The following is a 24,812-nucleotide window of genomic DNA, read 5'->3' as shown; positions in this document are numbered from 1 at the left end:
AAATAAATGACATTAAAAAAGAGGATTCAAAAGTGGAATTACTGATTTTAATAGATAAAAACTTTAAAATTATGACAGCCTCTCTCCTCTATCAATGTATGCTTGCTATAAACATATCTCTCATTTTAATAGATTATTGACTTTTTTCAATATTCTACCAACTTGACGACAAAAAATACAACTCATTCATCCCATTGTCAAGATGTTTTCATTTTCTTTTTTTTTTTTTTTTTTTTTTTTTTTTTTTTTTTTTAAAGAGAGAGGGAGGAAGGGAAGGAAAGACAGAGAGAAGGAAGGAAGGGAGGAAGAAAGGGAAACATCTTTAAACATTTTCTTGTTTTATTATATTTTGTTTGTTTGTTTGTTTTTTACATGGGCTGGGGCCGGGAATCGAACCGGGGTCCTCCGGCATGGCAGGCAAGCACTCTTGCCCGCTGAGCCACCGCGGCCCGCCCCTGTTTTCATTTTCTTAATAAAATGTTTTTTTTATTTCATGTAATCAGTGTGCTATACTATAAAGATTTATAAAATAAAAATAAATGTGCCTGTAGCATTATGATTCACTGCCTGTGTCACGAGGCAGTCACATCAGCTTTTCATGCCTCATTTCCCCCTCATGAAGGGTTCCCACCAATTCCAATGTGCTATGATTCCACCGTTCTAGGCTTGCAATTTTTCCTACATTTATATTTTGTGGTACCAACTTGTAATAGCTTAAAGGAAATCTAACGAGATACAAAGCCACTAAGCTCATCCTCTAATATGTTACAGCACTGAATTCATTTGCATTTTATCTTGGTACAGAAGTGCACCTGATGGCAATAAATATTATATTCTCCCCTTTTCTTATATAAGAAGAGTACAATTCAATTCTAGATCCAACTTTGCACAAAGAAGTCTATAATTTATGTAAAATGAAAATAAATATAGCTATTTTCTGCCAGCCTGGAGAAAGTCTCTTAACCTTTCAGTACCTGTTTCCATATCTATAGAAGCAAATGTGTTTGGATAAGAACTCTCTTTCAGTTCTAAATTCTATAAATTCAAACTGATCTTAAAATAACAATATGCTATAGTGTAGACAGATAAAGTGTGTATGTATTTGTGCATTATATGTGCATTTATCTTGAGAGAACTCAAAGGAATTCTGCATCTGATAATTTATTGGATATTTACTATGTGCAAAGCACAATGATTTTTAAAGATTCAACCAATAAGTATTTGTTTTAATATAATGATCACAGTGGAAATTGAATACGAGTGAAATGTTATATATGTAAATTGGGAAGAGAGAGGAAGAGAAGGAAGACTAGTGCTTAATTTTAGAGGGGTTGCTAAAGGTATCACCAACATTTATCAGATCTCTTCTGTATACCCATTTCACAATTTTGATTCTTTCTGATATCCTCTTCTCTCTGGCCTTTCTTTAGCAACTAATGAAATCATCCTTATCATTAGCCATGATTCCCTAACTTGGTTGTCAAAAGGAAATTTCTAGAGGTTCATGACAGCTCATAATGACTTGTGCACACTGGATTTCATGATGCCTCCATGTAGAAGAATGTGGGGAGAAAATCAGGGAGGAAACACAGGAGAACTTAGGCCCACTTGTCCTTTACTTCTCCTTAAAGGAAGACATCAAAGGCAGGCTGTGAGAGGGAGGGAGGCCTGACGGAGAAGCACAGAGAACTGACAAGCCAACAAAATGCAATGAGATTTCATAATAAGTTTTAAAAGTTTTTCCATAAAGAAAAAAATATATATATATATGTATATTTGTGTGTGTGGAGAGAAAGGCAAGTGATATTTCTCTCATGATCAAAACTCTGGCTCTTCTACTCAAGCCCATGTCTTGGTGGCACAGGGCAGTGCAAGCACTTTCCATGCCTGAATTTACAGGGACAAGGCCTTTAATTCTTCAGCCCTGTTCTTTGTCTATAATTTATGGATGATGTAACTCTATGTATGGACCAAGGCATGAAACAACCCTTTATAATAGAAGTCAAGGCACTGACTTCCCCTTATCTCACTACCTACCTCCCCACCTCCAACCAACCATTGTAATTAGGTAAGGAAGAATTCAAAGACCCAGGGAACCAGTAGAACAGATGGTCCTGGCCACACAAATGCCAGAAAAAAGGACAATCACTTGGGTTATAGTGTGAAGGAAATTACATAAAAGAACACAGTTCAATAAAGGAACTTCTTTCTGTTAATGCTTATTATCAGCTAATGTTTGATCACTATTTACATATATAAAAATGACTGTTTATTCTGTAAATTCTCTTGCAAATGATGTACAGCACATCTATTTTCCTTCCCTGATCCTCTCTTCCTTTTTTTCTCTGCTGTACACTTTCATAAATGAGACTTCTGCCCTACGTAGTAAGACAATAATTCAACTTTTTGCCTATATGCAGATACAGTCATTCCGAAAAAACTTTTGATGAAGTTGTCGAATGACCTAAAAAGTAATTTGGTTTCCACTTACTTTAAAAAGTGCATTATTTTTCTTAGTCTTTGTAGGTTTACAGAAAAATCATGTAGAATGTACATAGTTCCCCTAAAAGCCCATCCCCATGCACCCAGTTTTCCCTGGTAACATTTTGTCTTATTGTGGAAATTTTCTTACAATTGATGAAACAATATTTTTATAATTATGCTATTAACTTAAGCCCATTGTTTATATTAAGGTTCACCCTTTTTGTTGTACAGTCCTTTTTGTTTGTTTTTCCTGGTAACATATACAACCTGAATTTTCCTTTTTATCTTTTTTTTAAATCTACAATTCAGTGGTGTTAATTATGCTCACAAGGTTATACCTCCACTACTACCATCCATTGCCAAAACTTTTCCATCACCCAAAGAGAAACTCCATAACAATCAACATTAATTCCCCATTCCCCTCCCCCACCTAGCCCAGTAATTTGCCCACTTGTTTTTAGAGATATCACCTCTGCAAAGTTTGCTGCCTCCTTCATGTGGGAAGGATTAAATTTATTTAATCCCCTGTTAGGTCCAAAGGAGACATTCAAAAAATATCTCTGAATAAATGAAGGAGGAAATCAGTTTTAATATTGTTTAATGCAATAGAAAGTGATTATAAAAAAGGAAAACAATCAGCTTGTAGAGAGGTGAGATTACAAGACTAAAAGAAATAAAATAAAATAGATAAAGTGTGTGTGTGCGTGAGTGTGTGAGTGTGTGTGTGAAAGGGGTGATATGACACGGATCTTTAGCTGTAAAGTGAGACTAAATTTTTCAATTTTTTTATTTAGATGGAAAGATAAGGAAGTCAAGGACATCTACAGCTAGTGAGTAATAAACATTTCTTAAGCTACTGAGTTAGCATTAATTAGTTTGCTTGAATCATTAAATAGTGAGGGCACTTCTGCTGGTGAGAACAATTTGGATTTTGGTGCGGGTGCACCAAAATAATAATTCCAATTATTATCAAAATAATTAACAATGCACACCTAATGTCTCTAGAAAGAGAAATTACTGTAATTTATTGCCTACTTTTTTCAAAACACACTCTTAGGATCATATGCCTTCATACGAGAGCTTCAGTTGTCCAGGACGGAAAGGCCCCTGGTAGCAACTTTGGCAAATTCAGGCAGGGTTTTTTAAGGAAAAAATTGGCCTCTAGCAGAAGAAGTGGGCAGCTCCGGCTTCTTAAAAGGATCGCCAAATCACAATTGGTCAGTGCTCGCCCTACATCTATTTCTGGACAAAGGACAGCAAAGGGGAAAGGCAGAAGATCAACTCAAATTGTCGTGCTAAAAGCAAAAGCTATCCTGGAGACAGGTGTATGATGCACGAATGTTTTCGCTCTAAGGATTTGTGATGACACCTGATATCTGGGGTGCAGCAAATAGAAAAGATTGCACTTATTTAACAAAAGTGATAAGCCTTCTTCAACTCTGGGAAACCACACAAGGCAGCAAGGCCTGTTAAAAATCCTGCACTCACCATCCCAAAGGTAGTTTCACATCTTTAACTGACAACTATACCTGGCCCCATCAGCCTTTCTCTTAGAATTTGTTACAAAAGTTTGGATATTAAAGAAAAGGAGAAGACCAAACTATTAAAATTTATTCAGCTTTTAATGTGACTATTTCTTCTCTGCCTCCCTTCTCCTCTCCCTTCTTCTTCTCCTTAAAATAGTTTTATCTTCGACTCAACAAGCAGCTTAGGTTAGCAATCATTAGAAATGGTAAAGCTTCATGGGCCTTGTTGATTTTTTTTTTTTTTTCTGAAAACAGTGTTTTTGTTTTTTAAATAAAAGTCAAAATGACTGAAAAGAAAAATCAAAATGGCAAAGGAATGTGTGCCCTTAGCTTGCTCTATGAAAGGAAAAGAGAAAAAAATGATAAACTTATTGGACTTAAGCAAACAATTCTGATAATTAAAAAGGAAAACTGACACAAATATCAGGAATTTTTATTTAAGAATGAATTTGACATTTTAGACTGAGAAAAATTTCAAAGGAACCTTTTTCTATGGCTATAATAATTGAAGTTGAGTGTTTTTTGGTTACCATATATTTGAACATATTCATTATATTATATTGTATACATTAGCTATTGACTGTGAAGGATGGAAAATCTTAGATCAGTCATCCTCTGTGGTAAGTCATGCCTGGAAAAAAAAAAGGTTATTGGTTTTCTAGTCACCATCTGATCATCTGGAGGTGTCGCCAGACTTCTTTCTTGATGGAGTCAATGAGGGATAATTAATTGAAAACTGTGATATTTCTATACATCCTGGCCCCAAAGTGTGAGACTCGAGGTTTGTCACTTTGTGTGCTGGCTTGAAAGGATTATGAGCCCTACCAAAAGCCATGTTTAATCCTGATCTATTTTGTGGATTAATGTTTTAATCCTGATCCCTTTCTTTTAATCCCTATTCAGCACTGTAGGTTGGAAACTTGATTGAATTATCTCCACTGAGCTGTGAGTCACCAAATTGTGGGTATTAACCTTCTATTAGAGAGAGATGTGACTCCTCCCATTCCAGGTGGGGCTTGACCAGTTTACTAAAATCTTTAAAAGAGGAAATATTTTGAAAAAATCTTCAGAGAATGAGAGCCACAGAGCCCATGCAGCCGGAGACCTTTGGAGATGAAGAAGGAAAATGCCCCCAGGGTTCCTTCATGAAACAAGAAGTCTGGAGAGAAAGCTAGCAGATATTAACATGTTTGCCATGTGCATTTCCAGTTGAGAGAGAAACCCTGGCCTTCTTGAACCAAGGTAGCTTTCCCTGGATGCCTTAGATTGTACATTTTTGTGACCTTGCTTTAATTTGGACATTTTCACAGACTTAGAACATGTAAATTTACAACTTAGTAAATTTCCCTTTAAAGCCATTCTGTTTACGGTATATTACATTCTGACAGCTACAAACTAGAACACTTTGGTAATTTCAAAATTGCCTAAGAGGTATTATACTGGGTTTTACAGGAGGCATTCCACAGGAGAGTAAAGCAAAGAAAAATAAACTACTATTAGTTTCATCCATAAGCCCTACCACTGTGTTCTTGCAAAGGAAGTGCTTTCTCCTTCCCAAAGGCAGGGGAGCTGTAACATCTCTTTAACTTCTAGAGGATTTCTGTGTTAGTTTGCAGCTACCAAAATGTGATGTAATGGAAATGGAACGGCTTTACTTAATAAGTTGCAAGTTTACAGTTCTAAGTGAAAGTGTCCAAATTAAGGCACCAACAAGAGGTTACCTTCACTCAAGAAATGTCGATGGGTATAGAACACTTCTGTCAGCTGGGCAGTCATGTGGCTGGCATCTGCTGGTCCCTTGCTCCTGGGCTTCATTGTCTTAGGCTTCTGTTCCTGGGGGTTCCTCACTTTGTTTCCCCAGGCCTGGCTTTCATCTCTTGGCTTCCCTTGGACTCTCCAGGTTCTGATTTGCCTAACATCTCACGGCAATGTCTGCTGGCCTCCAAGCATCTCCAGAAGTATGGGCTGAGCTGAGAGTGCTGAGATGATGTATGCTGAGATGTTTGGGCTGTGCTGCATTGAGCTGGCCTCCAACTAATTAAATTGAACATGGCTCACTGAAGAAGGCACTCCCCTTAGCTGACTGCAGATATAATCAGCCATAGATGAATGTCACATGCTGATGATTCAAGTCCACAGCCACAGAACTAGGCACCATCACCTGGCCAAGGTGACACCTGAACTTAACTATCACAGTTTCTGCTTTTGAACAGAGCATGTTTTATTCTCTGTTCTAGCTATCCTTGAATTACCTTGAATTAGTCTTCCTAGCACTACAGTGTTTTTCTTCTCTACTCCCTGACAAACTTGCCACACAGATTTTTTCCAGTCTCACTAGGAGTATTATTTTTCAAAGGGAGATTTAATCCCTTGTGATAAAGTGCAAGCAATAGTGATGGTATTATGAGCCACACACTTTTCTAAATTCTTTATATACATTTACTCATTTAATCCTTACAGCCACCTAATGCATTAAGTTAATAACCCCGTTTTATAGATGAGGGAACTGAAACATAAAATAGATTAAAAATTAAGTGACTTGACCATAGTCATACAACTAGTACAGATTACTGATTAAATATAAACTGCAAGTATCTAGAAATATAATCATGCCTTTTTAATAGCCTGAAATAACAGAATATGCTTTATAATTAGCAATTCATGATATTATTTATAATCAATAATGAAATTAGATTGCTTAATTTTTTAGAATGGTATACTATAATGGCTTTTATTCATAACAAATAAATAAAACTGGAGGTTATGATAATTTACCTTGGCATTTATGGCATTAACCATACAATGACATTTAATAATACAAAAATAGTTAGGACTAGAAAGAAGAATTTGACATTTGGATTCATGAAAAAAATTTCAGATCTAAAGTTGTCATTTTACATGTCTTTGATTAGATTCGGGATATTTTTATGATCTTTTTAAAAAAACATATATGCAGCAAATATATAATATTATATACTATATATAATAATATATTATTTTTCCATGCAAGTAACCCATTATTGCAGCACTATTTGTTGAATTTTTTGTTTGATTTTGTTTGTTTTGCTTATTTGTTTGTTTCTTTAGGAAATGCATGGAATGGGACTTGAACCCGCGTCTCCTGCATGGCAGGGGAGAATTCTACTGCTGAACTGCCCCTGCATAACTCATTGATTCTTAAAATCCATCTATTTTACTACAGTGTTTTTTTTAATAAATACATAGATATCATTACTGTTTCCCTTATATTTGGTTTGCTTTGTATTATTTAAATATAAATCTTTTCTTGATTTTGATTTCATCAAAAACTACAGAATCAAAAGTAAACGAATAAATACATAAACAGAAAGATACAAGTGTTGGAAAAGATGGGGAGAGAGAGGTAAACTTATTTGATGTTGGTAGGGAAGTAGAATGGTGGGCAGCTCCTCTGGAAGGTAATGTAGCGGATGCACAGGAGACTAAATATAGAGTTGTCATAAGATTAGACAATCCCATTTGACAGAAAGAACTGAAAGTACAGACATGAATAGACATTTACACGCTGATATGTATAGCAGCATTATTCATGGTAGCCAATGGATGGAGGGGCCTGAAGGGTCTATCAGCTGAGAAGCAGAAGGATGAGCTGTAATGTATACATACAGTGGAATATATGCAGCTACAGAAAGAACTGACATCATGAGGCATGCAACCAGGTGAATGAAACTTGAGGACATTATGTTGACAAAAATAAGCCAGAAACAAAAGGACAAATACTGTATGATCCCATTTAGAAAATGCTCATAAGAAAACTAGGGCCTAGATTGTAAGCTATTACATTAGTCACATTTATTATTATTTATTAACACTGAATTTTTCAGTGTTATTTCTAAATTCTGAGATGCTGGGCTCTTTCTATATAACTTGGTAGTTCCCTAGATCCATGGGTGCCCATGTAACACCGAAGACTCAGAATTCTACAGCTCTGAAAATCAGCATTACCCCATACGTGAACTGTTAAAGAAAATGAATAAAAGATCAGACTTCAGTTAGAGTTATGAATGAAGGTGATCTGGTTGGGACTAAGGTAAATCAGAATACAGAGTAAAGGATGATGTGTGCTGTACTTTAAAACTTCGCCTTCTGTGTGAAACCAAAGGAAGAGATGTTTATTTTGTCCAAAATTTAAATTTTCTCAAGCATATTATCTAACTTAACTTGACTGGCCAGTTTATTTAAATAACCTAAATACATCGAGCCTAAAGTAGGGAATAAGATCCTGTTGTTCTCTAAAGGGTAATGTAATAACTGGATACATTTCACAGTTTTTTGAGTAGATAATTAAAAAGTATTTGCAATGTTCCTTGAGGGACTAGAGAAAAAAATATGGAACTATTAAACTTCCCCATCTGGGAAATTCTTAGTATCCTCTGAAGTACTAGGGAGTTCAAATTTGTTAAGTCAAGCCCTCAATCTTGAGGCAGGTACTTATGAAATTTATTTCTGTAATGGTAAGCTAAGCCTATTTATAATTATGCCTAGAGTTACCCTTAGGGAACCTCTTTTGTTGTTCAGATGTGGGGTCTCACTAAGCAAAACTCTGCAGATAAACTCATTATCCTCCCCTCTACCAGGGAAATGACTTTCAGGGATGTAAATCTTCCTACCACTGTGGAATATGACTCCCAGGGATTAGCTTCTCCCTAACATTATGGGAATGAGAATGCCTACTTGACCAAAAGAGGGAAAATAAATGTAACAAAGTAAGGTTTCAGTGGCTAAGAGATTTCAAATAGAGTTGAGAGGTTATTCTAGAGATTACTCTTATGCAAGTCAGCCAGATATTACAAATTGCCATGATATGCCATGCTCCAAACATTCATGAGAACTCAGGGTTCTCTCAAATACTCCAAAAGAGTTTTACTAATTCAGTTCATTTTTCAGAAACTTAAAACCTCCAGATTGTTCCTATGTCTGATAAGCCCTGAAAATTAGAGTTTCTAATCTCTTCCAGAACATCAACCAGATGCATTTTCCTACCCCATAATTTTGACACCCCTTTTCAACATGGAGAATTTAGAATTGCTATTGACCAAAAAATCCTGAAGATTGAGAGAAAGATCAAAGGAGAGGGAGGAGTTGTAGACATTCTAACATGTCTATGAGATGTTAGAATTTAACAAAGGATAATGACTAGTAAGTCATTATATAAATATTCTTTTTTAGTTTAGAATTGCCAGAAGGAAATACCCGAAGTTATGGAATTATAACCCATACTAACCTTTGAAATTTGCTCTATATCTACTTGGTAAACTGTTGAAATTTATTACTTTTATGTATATATATGCTATATCTCACAATAAAAAGTGTTTAACAAAGAAGAGGAAGTGAAATGTGTCAAATGGACTAAGAGTGGTAAACTGAATTCAAGACTCTATCTCATAGGAAATAAAGAAAACATGACACTAGCATTAAAGCAGGATATGCTCAAAAAATTATAAGTCTTAAAGAGATCAAAATTTCAAATATTCTTCAATCTTTATTTAAAACTTCCATTTTAAATCTCTATTACCAAAGCAATTAAATGTTCCATTTTGAAGTACTTTCTAGGGCTCTCTTATTAATCTTTTAAGATGAATAAATATAATTTTTACTATGAATCACATGTGCTTTTATAAGGAATCTACCTAAATTGCAATTAAAACTAAAATTCCACTTAAAGCTTTGTACCAGAACTAAACTAATTAAAATTAAAATTAAATAATAAGAAAAAGCTGATTGATTTTTCAGACAGTTCCTTACAAAGTCAACTACATATAAAGTTAACTCTATAATCTGCATGAATTAATAAATATTAAATATTTAGAAACACATTTGATATATTACTTTCTTACTTATTTGATTATAAAACAGTGGATGAAAATGTAAAAACACTCAACCTACCTATTTAAAGTACTAAACTGGAATCAAATTCTACTACTTAAGAAACTTCTGCAACTAAATTATATTGAATCTGTCCACTATCTTACCTTTCACAAAGAAGTTTCTTAGTGTAATGACTGGTTATAAAGGTGTAGTGCTGTAGTTATTATTAAATTTTTGTGGAAATTGTTGCAGTGTATCTAAGAACATTGTGAAATTGGCAATATAGCCAATTTGCATTAATATAAGTATGTATATGTCTTGGAAGCATTATTTGGAAAGCACAGATATAGACAATAACTTAACTAAGAAAGGGAAACAGAAAAATCTACCTCCTTTCTACTTTAACACAAATTTACTGCAGTCACTAAACAAATTAGTAAATCTTCTCCATAACAGAAATCTTTATTAATTCTATATACACTTAGAAATAATTTGAATCAGAAAACATTTTTTTTCCTAATTTCTCTACCCCATTTATTTTCCTATAAAGCTTTACTTCTATAATTTAGTGCTATTCTTGGATAAACTTTTAAGATTTAGCATAGATCAAAGTTTTAATTTTGTTTCAAATTTCCACTCAAGAATTAAAGAAACAAATAAAAATAGTAGAATGGTTAACATGGAAAAAATTAAATAAAATTGGGTAAAAGATTAAAACATAAATTTAATTTATAAAAATACAGGCAGAATATTTTATTTAATTACACCTCCCTGAAATACTGTAACAGTAAACAAGTTAAAGGAGCAATAATGCTTTTTTTGTCTTCATTGATCCAACCCAAGGACTTTAAACTTTGTTCACTAAATCTAGTTAATACAGTTATTCAAGAGATGGATAACTCTTACTTTTATTCATTCTTTTTTCATTCACAAGATATTTAAATAATACTTATTCTGATGTAGATATACAGGCTCATGATGCCCTTTCTAAGAAAATTGTGTGTTCATTACTCTGAAATCAAGTGATGATGCAATATTATATTGGATTTCTAGTGTTCACTGTTACCTTCGTCATATCTGCTAACTCTGTCCTTGCTTTTTCTATCAAAATATCATAAAGATGCTTTGGAAAATTCACTTTTCCTTGTTTTCAACAGATGTGTAGTTTGGTTCCTAAATGTCTTAAGTCATTTAAAGCATTCCACTGTCCAGGCCACATGATCAGTCAGGAACAGGGATGTAACTATTTGGACCAATCAGAGGAAATCGATGGTTTGCACTCAAGCATTGTTTTGATAGCTAATTTCCACTGGGCAATTTGTTGGTGTGATTAAATTTCACCTGAAGGTATCCCACTTATGGATGGTTCAGTCAGATCACCAATAAATTCTTCAATATTTACTTACACTGGTTTGAGCAATTTTTTTCTTTTACTTGAAAATTAAAAAAAAAACAACAAAAAACTAATGATACATGCACAATTCAAATGCAAAGCAGTGGAACAAGAAAGGAGACGAATGTTTCTAGAAGACTAGTACATCCCTACAGTGCAAAATAATGTTATTTTCATAACCTAAATAAGTAATTTGGAAGAAATATCTCTAAAATGAATAAATGCATGAATTCCCTCTGTTTCCTTTATGAGTGGACTGATAAAGAGGAAAATAGTTCTCCTATCTGATGTTCACTGGAAATTACGTTTAATATCATGCATTTATTAGGGAAAAGTAAAGTAGTATGCTTATAATTCAGTAGAAATTCTTCAGATGTCACCTGTGATTTTTGGAATGGATTGACATTTGGCCACGGATATATCATTCTTGTTTCTGTCATTAAAGGAAGGAATGTTGAGTCAAGAGTATTACTGAATCAAATCTTTTAAGATCAGGAGGAAAACTTCTAAATGAAATAATCTTCATTTATTTTACAAACGTTTATTGGACAATGCAGAAAGCTAGATCTTAATGTAAAAGTTGTCAGTCTAATGGGAGAGACAAAGAAATGAAGATCATTTTAACAGTGATAGCTATCATGGAAGATCACTCCTCATTTAGTGTGAAAAAGGGTAGAGAAAGGTAACAAATGAGGTGAGTCTCAAAGGGTAGGAAGAGAAATGGGAGTGCAGCAGCATGAAGAAATGCATACAGTTTATACAGAAACCTGGCACTTTGCACACGTGAGAAGACTTCAGCATGACTGTGCATAAACAGGTGGATAAGAGCTAGGCAAAAAAGTTGGAGAAACTGTCAGAGGCCAATTAATAAAGGAACTATTATATCATGATAAAGAGTTGAGAAAGGGTTTGCTCTGAATATCAGGGGTAGCTATTCAATAGGTTCTATATTGGGGATGAAGTGACAAGGTATTCATTTTGAATAGAGTGCTGTGGGACCTGTGGCACCAATGCTTGGCTGCATCTGTACTGGAATCAGGAGAATCTTCATGAGGTAATTGATGCGCATCTACTTGGGGGCCTGAGAGGATGGAGAGGAGGAGCCTGATTTGAGAACCATTTAGGGGGCAGGATCTTTTTGAAGCAGTGATTAATTAGATGTAGAGAATGAGAGAAAGGGAGAAATGGGAGATGACACTCAGACATACACATTGGTCAACTGGTGGATTTTAGTGCCATGAATAACATGTTTCTTGAAAGTATATTGCAGTTAGATGGGTTGGAAGGAAAATCTTTAAACAGAAGGCAACACACAAATGCTAAATATATAAAGAGCAAATCCAGGCCCCTCTATATGCTATCCCAGTATAATGCAGCGCTGAACGGCCTGGAGTTCTGGTTCTCTGGGTTCAACCTTTACTAGCTCTGTGGCCTTGGAAAAATTCTTAATATCTCTGTATTTTAATACTCTTATTTGTAAAACAGAATTGCAAGAACTAGTGGCTACTTCATAGAAATTTCATGGGGAATAAATAATTTAATACCTGTTAAGAAGTCAGAGCAGTGCCTGTCCTGGAATAAGTGCCCAATAAGTTAACTATTATTTCAAGTATTGTCACCTATTATTTCTTATTAAAGTAGAAATGTAAAAACCTGAATTACCAGAATAATAGGAATGATGAATCTAAATAAAAAGAATCACAGGAATATTGAATACTACAATCAATACACTGATTTGTGTTGCATATCTGGAGAAATGCTTTGATTTCATTGAGTTGGGAGTTTCTTCCAAATATGAAACTATATTGAAAAAGGAGTCTATAGGCTGCAGAGTGGATTCTAGGCACTTTAGAACTCCTAAGATTATATATAAAATATTGCATTATTTTTGTCATGAGATAATGTTCAAAACTTGTACCCAATTCCCCCCAAAATTTAACCAAAAAAAGTGAAAAACATTAGTTTAGGAGAAAGCTAGATTGTAAAAATGTGTAGACATGTATCCTACGAAAATGATGATTTGATTCATGCTCGTTTTAACATTTTTTTTTTTTTTTAAACATAGGCAGGCACCGGGAATTGAACCCGGGTCCTCTGGCATGGCAGGCAAGCATTCTCGCCTGCTGAGCCACCATGGCCTGCCCTCATTTTAAATTTTTTAATAATAAAATCCTAGTTATCTATCTATGGCTCACTGAAACACAAATAAAAAGAAGTATTATCACTGGAATCACATGATAATCTTAAATAGTGCTGACAACTGATGAACTTCTGTGCATAGAAATAATTTGGTTATACTAAATTAACTTTTTAGTATTTTCTATGGATACTGAAATCTTAACTTTAGACTTTCCCAACTCCCATCTTGTCTATCAACTGGCCAGATTAGTATATAAAGTATTTATGTACTTCTCATAGAGTCAGAAGGCTCCAAAATAATTTCTAATCTCCATTTTCTTTCTTTGCTATTACATTATAGCATTATTTTTTTTTTGTATCTTTAAAGAACAGATTGTAAAACTGGTAACATACTGAGCAAAACAACTAAGTGGCAGGTACTATATACTGTCTGTGAATTAAATGATAGATTTTCTGGATGTTCCTGGAAAAACTTCCATTTTTAAACTATGGTAACTATCATAAATCTTCTCTGCATGTGCTTAACTCCTTATATTAGCATAGATTCCCCAACTGTCTAAAGCTCTGTACCACTGAATCCTAATATCAGGATTTTAGCATAGTGCTTCATTTTAAAGTAATAAAATTTTCTTTTACTTTTTGGAACTCACTCTTAAATTCTTTAAGAACACCTCAAAATGAAATTCAAGCATCTATATTGCACACTTAACAGTCATATACAATTATCTAATCAAATAACTATTCAAAAAGCAAAGAGAGTAATATTTGAAATTATCACCATCATTAAACCAGGAGAGACATACTGTTTTTAATCAATATAACTGCCAGATATACTATTTAGCCTTGTTTTGTTAATTTTTCCTTTTGTTCAAGTTTATTTTTAGTTTCATTTTTTTTTTCCTTCATAAATGTGCTTGACACATGCTTTAGTTTCACTCTTCTTCAATACTACACTTTTAGAATGGTAAGGAATTTATTTATGTATTTGTTTGTTTGTTTGCTTATTTGTGGAGTGCATGGTCCAGAATCAAACCTGGGTCTCCCGCATGGAAGGTGAGCACTGGGGATTTATTTTTTATGAGATAACCAAAACCCAAAGCAGCTAAGCAATTTTCCCAACAAGTTAGCAGAGTTGGACCTAAAGTTCAACTCTTCTGACTCCTCCTCTACTTTGTCAAACCTTCCACACTGCTTCTTGATGTGTGCCATGTCCTGTCCCCAACTGGATGAATGAAATGAAAGCATGTGACCACCTACCCACACACCTTGGCAGAGGCGCACTCCACACACGACGGCCCCCACCCAGGCAGGTAAGCTTGGTTGCACCTTCTAAGCGATATCCTGGGAAGCAGGAAAAAGTCAGAGCGTCTCCAACTCCAAAATGGAAACCAATTCTTCGACTGAAGGCAGGTACGCCAGGATCATCACACGGCTCTAGGTCATATTCTGAGACATGGAGAGACAGTGTAAATTGGCGGGAATTTGGGTAAATACTCCACAATTACTTGTCAAGAATAATAATTACTAATTAATAATAATAATAATATTAAAAACAAACCAATATATATTTTTCTTCAAATTCTGCAGTAACAGTTCCATGATTGCTTTCATTTGTACCATGAGCCTTTTTATGACAAATGGTCTAAAATTACAGTGTTTTTAAATAGACATATATAACCTATAACAGAATGAGGTAGGATGGTCTATTTCAAAATTGCCATTTGGGGAGTATGAAATTACTTTACTGTATATTTCTAATCACTAAAATCAGTTCTTACAACTTCTCAGAGGTGTCTTTTGATAATCGATGTACATACAACTAATGTCAAAGGGCTATATACCTGGAAAATTTATCATAACCAATTTCACCTTTAAAAGATATCTCAGTGTGAGACAACAAAAATTTTACCTGCCTATTTAAATCTATAAACCATACTGTGATACGGTTTACTGTGATATAATACAAAACAAGATTCTGTGAAGTACTATGAACCTTAGGAAGAAAATGTCAAATCTAGTGAGAAGTAAAAGAATAATGCCTCACATTGCTGTATTTGAGGATTATGTATCTAAAATACTGGTCTTAACAATGATATTTTGGATTTTCAATGTCCTTTAAAGTCAGCTCTTAATATATGGGTACAATTGCACTCTAGTTACCATAGGTCTCTTGATCCCTTATTAAGTGCTTGCTTTTTGTCCCTCACAAAAGGCATGTTCAGGTCTCAACCTACCTTCTTGTGGGTGAAAACCTAGTTGCAAATAGAACCTCTAAAGATGTTATTAGTTAAGTTGTGACTGAATTGAATGAGGTGGGCCTTAAACCAATAAGATTGAAATCCTTATCACCAAAGGAAATCGGGCACAGAAAGAGAAGTCATAAAGAGAAGAAAGAAACAGGAAGTCAGCAGCACCCAGAAGAGAAAGAAGATGCCATCATGTGCATTGCCATGTAACAGAAAAGCCAAGGAAACCCAAAGATTGCCAGTCAACCAGAAGATACCAACCTGCGAAATCATGAGCCAATAAATACCTCTTGTTAAGCCAATCGATCGTATGGTATTTGTGCTAGCAGCTAAGAAACTAAAACAATGAGAAAATAGAAGGAGTGCAGCAGAGTGCCCATTAGCTTAGTTTCCTCCTCCTTGCAATTGCAATTGGGCTGTAAGACCCAGCCCAGGAATGGGAACGTTGGGGAGCAAGAAAAGAGAGAGAATCATTACAGGATGAACGTTGTGGGGAAAACAAAGGACAGTTTTCCATATTGTGGTGGGAGAGAAAGCATACAGAATATGGTGCTTATCTTTATAAAATATATGTATATTTTCTTCACATTCTAATATCCAACTATCATTGGAAGTTCACCTAGCTTCAAATTACAGATTCAGTATTCCCAATGAATATATTAAATCTAATCCATCCTCTTTTCCTTTAATATTTTTCCAATTTCTCCTTCTATTCTACTTTCATTACCTGGACTACTACCACAGTCCCATAACTGGACTCTCTGCTCAAATTCTCATTCACTTAATTTATTCATCAATCTCTGAGGTACATGCCTTTGTATTATCTTTGTTCTATTCTTCATTTAGGCAAAAGTTTACTCTGGCTATCTAAGATATTCAAACCACTCTATAAAATACTCATTAGTTTGTCCAAGAAAGAAAAAATAAACATAGACAATTATTTAATTCAACAAATACCCATCAGAAACCTATCATGCACAAAACATGAAGAGAAAATCTATAGAAAATACAAAAATAGAGACATCACAACTCAATGAAATTTATTTCACATTTTGCAGATGCTGTTCTCCTCCTCCAACTAAGGTTATTAACTGTATCTATTTTAATTCAAATAATCTTTCCTTGCATTTCTTCAAAGACAATATAAAACTCATATCTAATGAGAGAATAATTTGATATTCTTTTATGTTAAACATTATTACCACATAGAGGAACACAGGAAAACTTAGGCTTTTCCTTCTGCTGAGAACACTGTCCTCTAGTACATATTGCCCCGGCCTGTTCTTTCACTTCATTATAATTGTCTGCTTAGCAGAGAGACATTTCCTGAGGGGTAATGTCTCAGATGCATAATTCAGCATCTTTTTTCTCTATCTCCTTGATCTGTTTTATTCTTTCTCATAGCTTTCCCCACTACTATCTCCCCCACCTAAAGAAAAGGTTCATGAAGGCAGATACTTTGCTTTATTAACTGCTCTATTACCAGAGCTTAGAATTGTGCTTGACGCATTGTAGATGCTTAGTAAATACTTGTTGAATGAAAAAATAATAAAAGAATGGATGCGCTTTACTCTTTCCTAGGCACCTATGATTCAACAATGGAATAGAAATGGTAACGTCACTTGAGGAGTCACAGTATAATGAGACACAGAAAAATGATGGTGGAAATTACATCATTTGCATATATCAATAGTGTGATGGAACTGAGGAGGGAAAAAAATCTCCTAGAGAAGAGAGAGAAAGCTTCATAGAACAGTTCATATTTAATCTGGTTAAAGGAGTTTTGTCTGGTCAAGGAGTCAGAATGGATGGAAAATTACATATGCAAAGGCACAAAGTTGCCCAGGTTCTCATACTCTTAAAAGAAAGATCAGTAATTTATATTAATTCATAGGAAGTTGGTATTTAAGAAGTAGAATCCTAGTATAAGTGGTAGAAGGAAGCTTGGAGTATCAAGGCTATCCTTTCAGCTATCAATAAGTGAAACTGAATATAGATTAAGGAAGGTCTGTAGCTCTGTCAAAACATATTTGAATATGGAACTCTGTTTCTACAATATCCCATTAACATCTGCAGAAGTATTGACTATGAAATTCAATTGGGAAATGCTAATTCAATAAAATCTTCCAAAAACTGCTAGAAATAAATTGAGCTACCAGGAAAAAAAGAGAAGATGTAAAAGCATATTAATTGCATTTAATACAAACATCAGAAAAGTCCCCAGAAGGATAAACTATTCATTTGCATAATAAAGTAACTATTTATTTGGGCAGTTAAAAAATGACCTACATTGTATTAGCTCCACTGGCGTTCGTACACATTAGGAGAGATTTTGAAATTGCAGCCCAGTTTTAAGGCAAAAATCTCTCCAAATGAAATCATTCCTTGACTATATGAAAAGAATATGTTTAGTTTAAGCCTAGCTTTGCAATCAAAGGCACATTATTTTGTTTTTTTTAAAGACTCTCTGTCCTTGTGTGCAACACCGTCAAGATATAAGTGATTTCTTCTAAAGACTTAATTTATCATTTTCTATTAGTTGTGTTTAATCAAATTGTTCTAGGTGTTCACAAACTATTAGCACATTAATTGTAACATTAGAAAATATTTTAAAAGTTCACCAAATACCTTTGAAGACCCCAAAAAGTGTGCTTTGTGTCACTGTTGTGGTTTGTTAGCTTCTTTGTTTAGGGAATTTATTAAAGAAGAAAGCCAGCTCTACAGTTATTTCTGAATTTAATAATTAAAACCCAGTGTCAGCCTTGTTCTGAGAGCAACAGAATTTAGAAATAGATGCAGTAAAATAAGCTAAAATTTCATAGAATCATAAGAAACATCTATGGAAGAGATTTGCAACTTTTATCAGTGCCATTTTTTTTCTTTGGTATGTTTTAAAATTCATTTTTACTGTGATGAAAATAAGAACAGAGGGTAATAATCTCCTGGTGATACAACAGGAGATCAAGCAGGGCAGAACAGAGAGAGAGAGAGAAAGGGATTGAGATGCCAGATTTGGAAAGATTTAAGTCTTTGACATGTAAAGTGCCTAATTTCAGAAGTACTGCTGATAATGACAAATTTCTAAGAAATCAAGTAATCTGAACCAATCCTTAAAACTCCACTTATGTGGTGAAATACCAGGAAAACTCAACAACCTTAGATTAAAATAAACGGCTATTGGTGATAATTAAATTGGTATAAAGTAGTTCAGAATATCATAAAATCCCTAGAAATTTTTCCTTTGACAGCATAAGTTTTATATATTTCTTAATGAACTCATCAATATTCAGAAAGTAATTATTAAGTCCCTATGAGATATAAAATATAGGAATAGAGCTGCAGGTAATGTTAATGTGGAGCGAACAGAATCCCTTCCATCAGGAGTTTTATTTTCAGTACAGGAAATAAGATAAATGTACAAATATTGTAGCAAAAACCTCATAAAAGGATAAAAAATTATTAAGGACTTCATGGGAGTTTAAAAGTAGAAGGAATCCCATGTGAATAGTGGAATTAGGAACCATCATATAAAGATTACAATAAATCTGGGTGATGAGGTGGAGAAAAGTTGCTTAAACCCACTAGCAATATTGGTGTAATCGTGGTTCCCATCCTGAATATGCTTATCGTAAAGAAAGTTTTCCCACAGGTGTTGATAAATGGATGACAGAAAATAAGTGGGAAGGGCATTGCCGAAGGGAGGGCATTGCAGGAGAATTTTTCAGAGATAAGAATTTGCAAATTATATAAAGGTAGAATGAGATTTTCTGGACACTGGGCAGCTATCCTTGCACCCAGATTCATGGAAGCTCAGCCTCTTCCATCCCACTTAACAATCTCCCATTTTTTCCCAAATATTAACTTCTCTCTTAGGTTTTTCCACCTATGTTAATCAATTGTCATTTTACATATGAGAGAGAGAGAGACAGAGAGAGAGAGAGAGAGAGAGAGAGAGAGAGAGAGAGAGAGAGAGAGAGAGAGAGATGGCAGTATTACTGCCAGAGGAGAGAAAGAACACAGCAGAACAACATACCTGAAAATGTGATGTTGAAGCCCTCGTAGGAAATTGAAAAATCCGATATGAATCGAAGCTGGGCAGTGAAATTTCCAAACAAACCTGCCTTAATAGTATGAGGTAGCGCAGACCCAGTGAGTCTGGCAACGGGCTCTGTAAACCTGCCATCCTCGGTGATGAGTAGGTAGTCGTGGGAACTCTCCAGGTGAAAGGTGTGAAAGATCATCTGAACTCCTGAGTCCCGGAGAGAGAGAGATTGATGGAGTCAGCCAAAAATCAGTACTTTCTGTGACTTTTTAAGGAACTTCATACCCTTTCTTCTTGATTGTGAACCGTTTACAATAAAAAGATATGAGTGATCTACGTGAGTTATTCTATTGAAGAAAAACATTCTTCAAATATACGTAAAAAAACACTAGAGGACCCATTTAAATCTGTGCCACCTGTACATCAAACTATAGTAATCTTGAAATAAATTAATTTCAACTGACTTCTTTGTTAATTCTAATTTATTTATAATATGTTAGCATTATAGTGTAGTACAATCAATGCTTAGCATTTTCTATAATTACTCTCTAATGCCTTTTGTGTAAGAGCTAGATGTAATTAGTAGCTGAAGACCAACAATCCAAGTGACACCATTTTGCTAAAAGATAAGTAAATTTTATTTTAGTCCCTATATCTTTTTCTCTGCTTCCTATCTCTCCCAAACCCATGGGGAAACAATACCAGCATTACATGGTATGTACTCATTTCACATTTCTTTGTGTATATATATATACACACAAATATATATATTATATATATATATAAATTCATAAGTAAATAAAAGTAAGGAAGGTTACAGACAGCTGAGGTTTTAGACATGAAAATCTTGAATTGATATTTTATCTTAATACGTAAACCTAACTTTGAAGTTTGAGAGGAAAATACAGAGAATGGGATTTAAAAAAAAGGTGGTTTTAGGAAAGAAATGTAAGAGCGGTTAAACCAGCAAAAGTACATAAATGTTTAAGAATATATCAGATATAAAAGATGGCAGATATTTATAATAAATTGTATTCGTGAATGGTCATTAGGCATTTACGACACTCATCCCAATGTGACAATAGACTCAAATAGCTTTCTCATTTATACCAAACAAGTATCTTTTAGAAATTTTTGGCTTGAAAGTGTACTGTGTAAATTTATATCATCATCTTGAAATGATGATTTCATTTGCCTTTTTATCCTACATGTATATATTCTAATATTAATGCATCAACAAAATATTATGTTTGGACTTATCTAGTGAAAATGAATAAAATTTACTATGATAGGTGTTATTTAATGACATACATATTTTTATATGTATAAAATTTATATTTTAGTCACTCATAATCATATTTCTACTTTATTCTTAATTTCCTTTAGCTCGGGCAGGCCACGGTGGCTCAGCAGGCAAGAATGCTTGCCTGTCATGCCAGAGGACCCATGTTCATTTCCCAGTGCCTGCCCATGTATAAAATAAAAAAAAAATTTCCCTTAGCTCTTCTTTATTTTGTATTCTTGGTAGTGTAGTATAACAATGTATATAATGAAATATAGTAATTTAATGTCAAGTTGAGTTCAAATCTTGAAGACAAATTCTATATAATATCTATGAGGTCAAAATTTCAAATTGACTCCCTAAAAATTAAAAATTAAAAAAACATCTAGCCAAAAACAGATATCCAGCATAGAGTCCTAAGTCCAGGGTTTACAAGCTACATTTTTTGATCTTCAATATACTCATCTGTAAAATAAATAATGTCCACTTCATGAAACATCACTTGGATATTTGAACATAAATTATTTATTATGTGTAATAATATTGACTAACCAGAAAATGTAGACAATATCCTTAATTTCTCAGAGAAATTAGAAGTTCAGCTTATTTTTCATTTTTCCTTTTATTTAATGAATTCATATTTTCTTTAATTTATTCCTCTATTCTTACCATTATACTAGATTTTCAAGCTTATATTTATATGCATGCATCCAAGTAACCTGATGTCAAGCAAAAAAAGGAATCTGATTTTGTTTGTAGTGCTGATAATTTAAGGACAATTTTTATTCTCAAATATTTAAAAAATCAAAATTAACAGTTGCAATATATATTAGGAAATTATCTTTCTAATTCACGGAATGATACTTTTTCTTTGCCCACAGTTGATCTTATTATTGCATGTTTGCAATATATATCGTGTTCTTACCCTTTCCATGAGATACTTCAATAGTCCATGTACAGTTTAGAGAGTTTGGATAAAAATCCGGAAACCCAGGAGAAAGGATCGTTCCACTCTTCCCATGGATGTAGCCTCCACATAGGGCTTAAGACAATAAATAAAAATTATTATACTATTAAAATTTCACAATAATTGCTAGCATAAAAAAATTTTACAAGGACATTTAATTTGCCTAACAACTAAAAGAAGATCTAATGTCATGTCCCTGGAAAACAAAACAAAACCCGAATTTTATTTTGCTTGCAATTACAACATGCCAGCTCACAAACAGGTATCCTAAACAGTATATAACCTAGATAAAAGAACACAGACTAAGGTACGCCAGGTAAACTAGAAACCCAGCTAGCACACAGGCAGTTGCCGAAATGCTGCAGGTTTTGTGTATATTATAGATGCTAGTCTTCTCAGTAGCACTTCAGTGACTTTAAATCCCCCAAATAAAGTGCACCATTTTCAAAACTGCCTATGAAACTCATTTTTGAAAGAATGAAAATGATAATAATTTCAAATGGTAAGTAGCAGCATTTAGGATGTCATCATAATAGAGAAGTTTTGGGGCTTGAAAGCTGATGTCAGAAAGTTCTGATTAAACCCTGGCTCTGCTACTTGCTAGCTTGGTGATCTTTAGCAAGTTGCATGCCTTCTCCCTTTTATAATATTCTTATCTATAAAATGGAAATAGTAATATTACCTATCACCTACAATGATTGCCATTGTAACAAACACAGTTTACAAGTGTCCATTATATACAAAGTACTCAAAACATATTAGCTATTAATTGTTATTAACAGGTACTGAATGTTTTGAATAAAAGCCTATATGCCTTAGTTTTTGCGAGCATTGATATTCCCATGTTCTTGCTTATTTTTATTTTGTTTCGTATTTTCAAACTTACAACGCTTCACAGTGAATAGAAAAGTTGAACAGAAAAGGAGTCAAAGATAGAGTCAAAAAGCACTAAACTAGGAGATAGGAAAGATAAGTTTTTAGTTTAGTACTGCAAGCAAACAGCCATGTGTCTGTCATCAAGTCACCAAGTCATCAAGTCTAGGTATTCTCTCCAAACATCTCCATTTTTGGTTATAAGATCCACATTTGTTACCAGCCGTATCACTTTGAAAGGATTATGTTTTCTAGGAAAGCCATATTTTAATCCTGATCCATCTCGTGGAGGCAGCCCTTTCTTTTAATCCCTATTCAGCATTACAGCTTGGAAAATTGATTACATTATCTCCACTGAGATGTGACACACCCAATTGTGTGTGTATTAACCTTTGATTAGAGGGAGATGTGACTCCACCTGTTCTAGGTGGATCTTAAACAAGGTGGGTCTTGATTAGTTATTGTAATCCTTTAAAAGAGGAAATGTTTTGGAAAGAGCCAGGAGATCCATCAGAGCCCTGAGAAACATGTGAGCCCATGCAGCCGGAGACCTTAGGAGAGAAAGAAGGAATACGCCCCTGGGGGGACTTCATGAAACAAAAAGAATGGAGAGAAAACTAGGAGATGTCACCACGCTTGTCATGGGCCTTTCCAGTTGAGAGAGAAAACCCTGAACTCCATCAGCCTTTCTTGAGTGAAGGTAACCTCTTGTTGGTGCCTTAGATTGGACATTTCTACAGCCTTGCTTTAATTTGGACATTTTCACAGGCTTAGAACTGTAAACTTGCAACTTAATAAATTCCCCCTTTTAAAAGCCATTCCATTTCTGGTATGTCACATTCTGGCAGCTTGCAAACAAGAGCACCAGCCAAGACTCTAGAACCAGACTGCCCAGCTCCTCACTTCAGCACCTCCACTTACTGGTCAGTGGCACTGAGCAAGTTTCTCGAATTCTCTTTTTCAATATCATCATATGTAAAAGTGGGGTAAAAATAGCATCAAATTCCCAGGTTCCTGTGAGAATGAAATGAGTTAATATAGCATAAACAGCTGAGGACAGTGTCTGAGGACACCAAAAAGCTGTCAGCCACTGTTGTACCATACCACTGATTTAAGAAGATGTCTTTGTTCTCTCTTTTAATTGGTTCTTATTCTCTGCACATATTTATTTGCAATTCCTTTTTGAACGAGACAAAATTATTTATCATTTTTAAATAACTGATTATTAAAATTGTTAAACAACTGATACCTGATGTAAACTCTTTTAATATGCCGACTATATGTGAAGAAATATATAACAATCAGCAAATACAAACTTTTTCATGAAATCTAGAGTATTTTAGCAATTTCTCATTAGATTGTCACATCTTAAAATAACAATGATTCTTGATTCTATATTTTACTCTGAAGGGGTATCAATAAATCTGTTCTAGTTTGTGAACTGCCAGAATGCAATATACCCAAAATGGAATGGCTTTTTAAAAAGGGGGAATTTAATAAGTCACAAGTTTGCTGTTCTAACGAAAATGTCCCAATTAAAGCAAGTTTTTAGAAACGTCTAATCTAAGGCATCCAGGGTTTATAGCCTGTGTGAGGTAACAGGATGCAAAGGCAGACTTTAAACGTAGCAGGGTTTGAGAGGTAAATCAAGAGTATGTTTTGGATATAAAGCTTGATACGGAGAGGATGTCCATGTGGAACTGTTGAGTATGTAATCGGATATACAAGTCTGATTTCCATAAAAGAGGTCTGAGCAAGAATTTAACTAGATGAGTTCACTAACACAGTGAATGTAGACATAGAATGATAAGAGGTGTGCAGATTAAACATGTGATGTTCCATTGTTAATATCTCAGGGAAACGATGATATTATAATAAACGAAACTGAAATGGAGTGAACAGTGTAGTTAGAAGAAAGCAAGGAATGTGTGGAGTCCTGAATATAAAAGAATTACATTGAAAACTTTTCATTGCAACAATGATTCATGTGAGTTGCTTTATTAAATCCTCAGA

The 24,812-nt window shown here is 34.3% G+C and overlaps 1 protein-coding gene across 1 annotated transcript in view; it reads right to left on the bottom strand.

Annotated features, from left to right (window-relative positions):
- The window catches only part of CSMD1 (CUB and Sushi multiple domains 1), a 519,811-nt gene that overhangs the window by 431,253 nt on the left and 63,746 nt on the right, over window positions 1–24,812 (bottom strand). The window contains 3 exon segments of the mRNA XM_077151716.1: window positions 14,647–14,835; window positions 19,669–19,884; window positions 21,885–22,001. Coding sequence (XP_077007831.1) covers window positions 14,647–14,835; window positions 19,669–19,884; window positions 21,885–22,001 — 522 coding nt within the window.

This window comes from Tamandua tetradactyla, chromosome 3, assembly GCF_023851605.1.
Source record: "Tamandua tetradactyla isolate mTamTet1 chromosome 3, mTamTet1.pri, whole genome shotgun sequence".
Taxonomy (NCBI): Eukaryota; Metazoa; Chordata; class Mammalia; order Pilosa; family Myrmecophagidae; genus Tamandua; species Tamandua tetradactyla.
This window is presented reverse-complemented; position numbering and strand designations above follow the sequence as displayed.